The 8,292-nt window shown below is 38.1% G+C and overlaps 1 protein-coding gene across 1 annotated transcript in view; it reads left to right on the top strand.

The window, feature by feature from the left end:
• The first annotated feature begins 553 nt into the window (after nucleotides 1–553).
• The window catches only part of COG6 (component of oligomeric golgi complex 6), a 54,566-nt gene continuing 46,827 nt past the window's right edge, over nucleotides 554–8,292 (top strand). Inside the window, exons 1-3 of the mRNA XM_026053335.1 lie at nucleotides 554–703; nucleotides 1,062–1,133; nucleotides 4,474–4,532. Coding sequence (XP_025909120.1) covers nucleotides 563–703; nucleotides 1,062–1,133; nucleotides 4,474–4,532 — 272 coding nt within the window. The 5' untranslated portion in view covers nucleotides 554–562. The remainder of the gene's footprint in view (nucleotides 704–1,061; nucleotides 1,134–4,473; nucleotides 4,533–8,292) is intronic.

Genomic DNA, 8,292 nt, shown 5'->3' with positions numbered 1-8,292 from the left:
GAGAGGCTGAGCGAGCTGGGCCTTTTTTCTCTGGAGAAGAGACGGCTCAGAGGGGATATGATTAATATGTATAAGTTCAGGAAGGGAGAATGCAGGGAGGAAGGGGACAGGCTGTTCTCACTGGTGGCCAGCGATAGGACGAGGGGTAATGGCCACAAGCTGAAACATAAGAAGTTCCGTCTCCAGGTGAGGAGGAACTTCTTTACTGTGAGGGTGACAGAGCAGTGGAACAGGCTGCCCAGGGAGGTTGTGGAGTCTCCTTCTCTGGAGGTCTTCAAAACCCGCCTGGATGCCGCCCTGTGCCACATGCTCTAGGTGTGCCTGCTTGAGCAGGAAGGTTGGACTAGATGATCTGTAGAGGTCCCTTCCAACCTTAAATATTCTGAAATATTCTGAAATATTCTGAAAAGACGCGGCGGTGCCATTAGCTATTTACCAACCGAGCTGCGGCCGGTTCGGGAGGGCAAGGGGGTCTCTCCCTTGAAACCCCAGCTAGGGTTAGTTGTAGCGCCCATCCTTGGAACCCAGTGGGAATTGGGGCTCTTTCCGTGTTTCCCAGGAGATGCTGGAAGCTCTCAAGGCGCTCTCCACCTTCTTCTTCGAGAACAGTTTGCGGACCCGGAGAAACCTGCGCGGAGACATCGAGCGTCGAAGCCTGGCCATCAATGAGGAATTTGTACACATATTCAAGCAGGTTAAAGAGGTAGCATTTCTGCAGTTTGTCATCTTTCTCTCAAACGCACTACTATTTTTTTAACCTTTTTTCTAGTGGGATTTAAGGATATTTTGATTTTTCAGGACAAATACACTTACGGTAAAGCTGTTTCAGAATTTGCACCATCTGATGAAAATCTTGCTTAGAGGGGGATGATATTTCAAACAAATGAAAAAGATCCCTTGTGAACACTGATCTTTAGAGGCATTTCTGCTCTACCACTACCCTAACCTGGAGCACTTGCATTCTTGCCAACATGGGCATCTCATTTTGGTAGGATGAAGTTGGGCCCAGATGGGGTATTTCTGATTTTAAAAAGCAGCTATTGTTGTTTGAATCTGTTTAGGAACTTGAGAGTATAAATGAAGATGTGCAAGCGATGAGCAGCTGTTGTGAAGATATGTCTAGCCGTTTGAAGGTAATATACATGTTTTCCATTTTTTCCTTTGTAGTTATGTTTGATTTCTTTTAGCAGGCTAAACAGTCTCTTTAGAGGATTAACAACTGACACATTTCCAAAGTATAGCTAGTATATTACTTTGGAATATTAATATTTTTCTTTTTACTTGTGTAGAAAATGTATTCATTTATTTTCTTTTGTTCCTACTTCAACAAATCAACAATCAACAAATAGCAATACACCTTTTGGGGAATATCTGTAATATTCATATATCTTTTTGTGGAGAGAAACTGCTTGATTCACTGGGATATGTGTGAGATGAGTGAGTTAGTTATGTTTATGTAATATGATTTAAAAAAATGTTTGTTGCATTGGCTACAGCTGTTGAGTTACATGTTCACAAAATTCTCATCTGTATTTGTGAAAAAGTATGTCGTAATTCAAAGAATAAGACAAATGTAGTGTGGAGTCTTCATCCTGAGCTTTTGTTTTGTGGTTGACAAGACCATTGTGTTGAGTGGAGACAAAAATAATTTTGTTTCTTAATAATCTGGAATCCATAGTGGATAAAAGTTGTACCTTATAGTGTATTACTGAATCTGGTGTCATTTTACAAGTTTAATACTCAGTCGAATAGTGAGTTTAAAAGGCTTCAGAGTAGATTCATCTAGGCAGAAGTGTAGATATTTTGACAAAAACAAATCTGTTGGAAGGATAGCACTTGAATTTTTATAAGTGAATGAAAGGCCTTCCCTGAAAACTCTTGTGCAAACAGTTTCTTTTTTCCCCCATATTGCGTATTTAGAGATATTTTGATGAAACAGGCTTCATAAGCATTATATGTGAGGTAACCTGAGAAAGTTCCTGCTTTCACAAGCTTTCTCCAAAAAGCATGAGAGAAGAGAGAGGACATGTACAGATGTGTACATGTGTGTGTACACATACAGCAGGGCCCATTGCACTATTTTTTTTTCTCTCTAATGCTGTTCATCTGGATATAAACCTGCTGTAGTTCAGGGACTGCTTAATTAAACTCTCAGATGTGGAAATGAGTCAAGTGTCCTTGCGGATTTTTATTCTTTGGGGTCTTTAGGTTATATAATGCAGCTAGCATATCTTTACCAGAGCAAACAGGGCCACTCTGCAGTGATTCTTTCTTTTACTATTAAAATCAGTGGGAAGGATTTTTTTTTTTCTGTTTGACAGAGGGTTTCTTCTTGAACCCTGTAGAACACTTGACTTTCTGCCGTTGTCTGTGGTTGTAAGGTTAGTTAATAAACCTATGAAGTGGCCGTCTCAGTTGTTCAGTATTTTATCCATAAGAGCCCATCAAGATGATGCCGTGGTGCATGAGATGGTGCTCAAGCTGAGTCAGGCGTCAGTGTACTGCAACAGAAGAGCAAATACAAGTTACAGAATATTGCACATGAAGTAGAAAAGTAATGAGAGAGCTCTGTATTAAAGATGTAGAGCAAATACAAGATACAAAAGCGTCTATATATTTCTCTTAGTTTAAAAGCTTTTATGTTTTATATTTTGTAAGCTTACAAAATTCAATGCAAACAGCTAGCTACTGGTCAAGGACAGTGACATGATGGAAGAAATGGGAGAAATTTCGCACTAGGATGTGACAGGGATGAAAAAGGTTTTAAATAGTGAATATTTTAATTATTATACAGTGATAAAGAAGAAATATTCTTGTTTTGAATACAAAAGAAGTACAGGAAATATCAAGTTACCAGTTTTCTGGCATGTGTGTCTCTTTTCTGACAGTTACAGTTTTGTTGGCTTTGTAAGCTCCTATTGTTATTCTGTGTATATAATGTATCTGTGTTGGTTTTTAGGTGCTTATAAATAAAAACTGGTTACTGGTGTATCTAACCAGTTCCAGTGAAATTGTTTTTCTTTCCTTTTTGCTGACTTGCTGATAGTAGTTATCTTAACAAATGTTTCTATCCAGAAAGGAAATCTGGAGAATTCTTATTTGGAAAGGAAGCAAATTTCTTTTTCACTTTGTAAATGAAAGGTATTGCTGAACAGTGAACCCTTACCCTCCAATCTGATGCATTAAAAGTCATCACATATTATTAAAACAAAAATAAAAATTAAAAAATATATGTATATAATATTAAACTTTTCAGAATAACATTAAGATATCTTTAAATTATCCAGGAACCACTGTATGCCAGTCTGTTACAATTTTCATTGGAAAATTCAGCCATCTGCACTTCAGCAGTACTCTTAGTGTATTTATGGAATACTTAGGCTCCTGCTTACTGAAGTTGTACTTAGATTTTGGAGTCTTGTTTTCACCTTTCAGGGTAATTTAACTGCTCTTGCTTTAGAGCTATTCTAATACAGCAAATAGAAGCGGCCAGAATGAATCAGTGTGTATACATTTGCATTAGACTTTTTTCAGAGGTTTCAAGGCTTGTTCATTTTTGGTTAAGACAATAATTTAGCTTTGTTAAATACAACCTGATTTCAGTCTTGAGGTTTTCACTTTTTTTTTTTCAGCTCTTCCTCACCCTCTTGCACTATTTTTCCATTTGATCTTGGGATTTGTGTTTGTATGTGCATGCGTTTAAGTTCTTTTTTTTTTTGTTTTTCCTCCCTAAAAAGGAGAAAAAAGGCAGTGATATCCTGTGGGAGTAAAACAATTCCAGTTCTCATATCTTCTTGCTGAGGAACATATTTTTGAACTCTTAACTTCTGTTACTGCAATCCCTGTCGTCATACAACTGCTATCTGTAGTAGAATTGTTTCTCCATAGATTTCCTTGTGTTGTCATCCCTGAGCATTCAGAGCTGGGCTCTAGTGATGGGCTAGCACTGGCATTTTCAAGATGAGTATTTGAAGTATATTGACTTTAGGCTTTACAGACCTCTTATGTTCTGGCAGCAGAACTGAGTGTAGCTGAGAAGCCCAGCTGTATTAAGCTATGTAATATGGCAGATAGATCTTGACATTAGGCAGTTTGGAATCCAAATCAATTTTTCTCACTTTTCATTTGTAACAGCAAAGAATTTACATGGCTGACCAAACAAAAAAAAAGAGAACTATTTGTACTATTTCTGTAATATTTTAATATGGTTAATATAAATTCATATGTGCACAGAATTTGTGTAAATATAAAAATATATGTGGGCAAGGATGTTAACTAGGATTTTTCCTCTCATGCCTCAAAACTGAAAGATTATTGAATATTTATTTTTAAAAAAAATCTTTGAAAGAGAACACTATTTCAACTACTTACACTCAGAACACTACAAAATGGTTATATACTTCTAAAATTTATGTAATACGTTTGATATGCTTATGTTTGTTTTATATACTTAAAATTCTAATTATATTCTAGGCAGCAAAGGAACAAACCCAGGACTTGATAGTGAAAACAACAAAACTCCAAGCAGAAAAGTATGTATACCACTTTATTCTTCCTTAAAGACATGACTGTACTGATATGTTTAAATTTTTAGATCAGGTTCTGCCTGTTCTATCTTTGAGTAATGACTTTGCTTTTTTGTGTGCGTTTTTGTTTTAATGCTATTCTTTTTTGTATTTTTTTTTCCCGCTGATTCTACTTGAACACAAAAAAAAAATTACTTACTCTCGGGGTGATTGAACACTGAAGCAGGTTGCCGAGGGGAATTGCTGAATCTCCATCTGTGTAGTTATAGCAAACACAGTTCGACACGGTGACAGGCAGCCAGTTTTAGCTGACCTTGCTTCGACAGGAGGTTTGGACCAGATGGTCTCCAGAGGCCTCTTCCAATCCCAAGTATTCTGTGATTCTCTCTAGCTTCATGTTCCAGTAATGCAGTGCCAGGGAGTGACTGGTGACTGACTGGTTGCTCTTCCCTGTATAATTGAGATTTGCACAAAGATTTGTGTGGACTTAAAGAATTACTTTTTATTTGGTGCATAACAGGAGGTTTTCTGTATTACAATGTTTTTTATCTAAAGGACTCTGGGTCTGTAAGTCTGCAAAGGATATCCATACCCTTTATATGGATTCCTTCACATTATAAATATATGAAAATAGATAAGTACAGATTAGGGGTTGACCTGCTGGAAAGCACCTCCACGGAGAGGGACCTGGGAGTCCTGGTTGACACCAAGTTAACCATGAGTGAGCAGTGTGCCCTCGTGGCCAAGAAGGCCAATGGGATCCTGGCTGCATCAGGAGGAGTGTTGCCAGCAGGTCAAGGGAGGTGATTCTGCCCCTCTACTCAGCTCTGGTGAGGCCGCACCTGGAGTACTGTGTTCAGTTCTGGGCACCCCAGTATAGGAGGGACGTGGAGCTTCTCGAGAGGGTCCAGAGAAGAGCAACCAGGATGACTAAGGGAATGGAACATCTCTCGTATGAAGAGAGGCTGAGCGAGCTGGGCCTGTTTTCTCTGGAGAGGAGACGGCTCAGAGGGGATATGATTAATATGTATAAGTTCAGGAAGGGAGAATGCAGGGAGGAAGGGGACAAGCTGTTCTCACTGGTGGCCAACGATAGGATGAGGGGTAATGGCCATAAGCTGAAGCATAAGAAGTTCCGTCTCCAGGTGAGGAGCAACTTCTTTCCTGTGAGGGTGACAGAGCAGTGGAACAGGCTGCCCAGGGAGGTTGTGGAGTCTCCTACTCTGGAGGTCTTCAAAACCCGCCTGGATGCCACCCTGTGCCACATGCTGTAGGTATGCCTGCTTGAGCAGGAAGGTTGGACTAGATGATCTCTAGAGGTCCCTTCCAACCTTAAATATTCTGTGAATCTGTGAAGTTGTTTGTCATTATTTTTGTTTGAGCTTTTTGTGTCCTAATATTTGCCTGTAAAGAAAAGATGATTTGGACTTTAAAAGATGGGTGTTGGAGAGCAGGAGGACTGGACAGTAGCTCTTCTTAGCTACTGTCTTAGCCTGCGACGTAGGATGAATTCCTTTCATGGAATGGTAAGTATTTCAATACTTATCTTTCCATTACTGATTTTCCATTTTTTGTATTGCTATTATTCCAATATATCCATTGGAAAGCTCTCTAACAACAGAAAGTAGAGGATAACACACTTTTTCCATATTTAAAACCAACTATAAGATATATAAGTGCTGTTCAATGAGCTTAGTGTAGAATACTCTGCCATAGTCCTACAGCTTCTCTTGGAAAAAAAGATTTGTATCTTGCTCTTTTTGATAGTTTTACTCCTGGGAGGAGGATAATGATCTATGACAGTTTCATATAATCTTTATCATTTTTATGGTTAAAGCATCTAGTTTTACAGCTTTAGCCTTTGTCAGTATAGAAGAATGAATCTCCTTGCTTTATGTGCCTTCTTCTGGAAATTATATTTAGAATACTGGAGATTAGAAATAATTATTTCCAGTGGTAAGTTTCTAGTGGAAATTATGACTTGGGATAGTCCTAGGTGCAATTTCAAAATCAGTAGGCTGTCAGCTTTGCTAAGAGATCGATTATGTCCTCTGAGAGTCTGAATATGAGGTCAGAGTGTAATCTGTGTAAAATTTGAAAGCTGAACGTAGCATGCTGGTAAAATACAGTGATGGTTGTTACAGAATGAAGGATTTTGTACATTTGCTATTTAAGAAAGCAACAGAGCCAAAGGTAGGCCTTAAATCAAAGAATCACAGAGGAGTTGAGGTTGGAAGGGACCTCCGGAGATCATCTAGCCCAAAGCCCCTGCTCAAGCAGAGTCACCTAGAGCACGTGTCCAAGGATTGTGTCTAAATGGCTTTTGAATATCTCCAAAAATGGAAACTCCACAACTTCAGTAACTTAACTCTTCCAGTACTCTGTTATCCGTGCACTAAAGAGGCTTTTTCCGTGTTCAGATAGAACTTTCTGCATTTCAGTTTGTGCCTGTTGGCTCTTGCCCTGTAGCTGGACACTAAAGAGTCCAGTTTACTCCTTTTAACTAATTATAGTCAATGTTAAGATCCCTTCCACTGAGCCTTGTCTTCCAAAGGATGAACAGTTCCGGCTCTCTCAGCCTTTCCTTCTAAAACGGATGTTCCAGTCAAACATCTTAGTAGTCCTGTAAATAATATTGTTATTTTGAATATGAATATATAAATTGTTATGATACAGGTTTTTTACCTTTTTGTCATTTTTTAAAATAACTTCCAAAATCATACTTTAAGTGATTTAGCTTTTGAAATCACACTTTAGTGATTTGCCTTACTAGCTGTCAGTCAAAAGTCATGTCTTTCTATTATGATTAGAGTTTGTTTTAGCTTCTCATTTGCTCATAGGAGGAAAATGGCATGATTGGATTGTAAACCTGAAGAGAGACTCCAAAGTTACAGATGCTCTTCATTCACTTAAGCTAATAAGTTTTTTCTTTTTTCTTTTCTTTTTCTTTTTATCTGATACTGACATTTTAGGCAAAATGTAAGGTGATGTCTTCACTCAAGTAATATGCTAAAGTTAGGAAGTTACGTATCTTAGACCAATTGAATTAACAGTTCACAGCTTTTTATTTACAAGTTACTTCTCTGCATTTTCTAAGAATGCAATCTTGAAATGTGCAGGAACTCTTAGCTTTGATCAAGGATCCTTAGTTGGATCCTCTTTCTGTAGCAATTTTGTTTTCAGTAGCAAATTTACGTTGTCAGTAAGTGATGGGTGGAATCTTTGGCTTGGGTAAACTCTGTTTGTGTCTTGTCAGTTCTGATCAGGGATAAATTTTGTCAAAAGCTGTTATAATTATTTTCATGTTTAAACCAGACTGCAGTTAGAACAGCAAATTCACTTCAAAACTAGGAAAATACTAGAAATCAGTAATCAAAGCCTTTATAACCAGAGTTAAAACTTTATTTTTCACCTGCATATATAAAGTGAATATTTAAGGAAGCACTGAGATTCTGAGAGACCTGTTTTCTTAATTAGCAACATTTTTTGATTTTTGGAAATAAAAATACCTCTGCAGAAGTTCTCTTCCCTCTATGGGGTTAGCACCTGCAGAGTGAATTTCTTTGAGGAGCTGCATGATAGCAGAGAAGCATATGTACATAGGGGCACAGTGCCCATGGGAACATGAGGCTGAGCACTAAGGGGGAGTGCTTCATCCTTGCAAGTTATTTTTCCACATAGTAGAAGTGTCAGTGGTTCTGTGCAGGATTTGGCTTATTATGCTTTCTAAGTATTTTTTTGCTTTGTTTTATCACCTTTTTTGTTA

This window comes from Nothoprocta perdicaria, unplaced genomic scaffold (assembly GCF_003342845.1).
Source record: "Nothoprocta perdicaria isolate Ctin4 unplaced genomic scaffold, notPer1 scaffold_98, whole genome shotgun sequence".
NCBI classification, from domain to species: Eukaryota; Metazoa; Chordata; class Aves; order Tinamiformes; family Tinamidae; genus Nothoprocta; species Nothoprocta perdicaria.
This window is presented reverse-complemented; position numbering and strand designations above follow the sequence as displayed.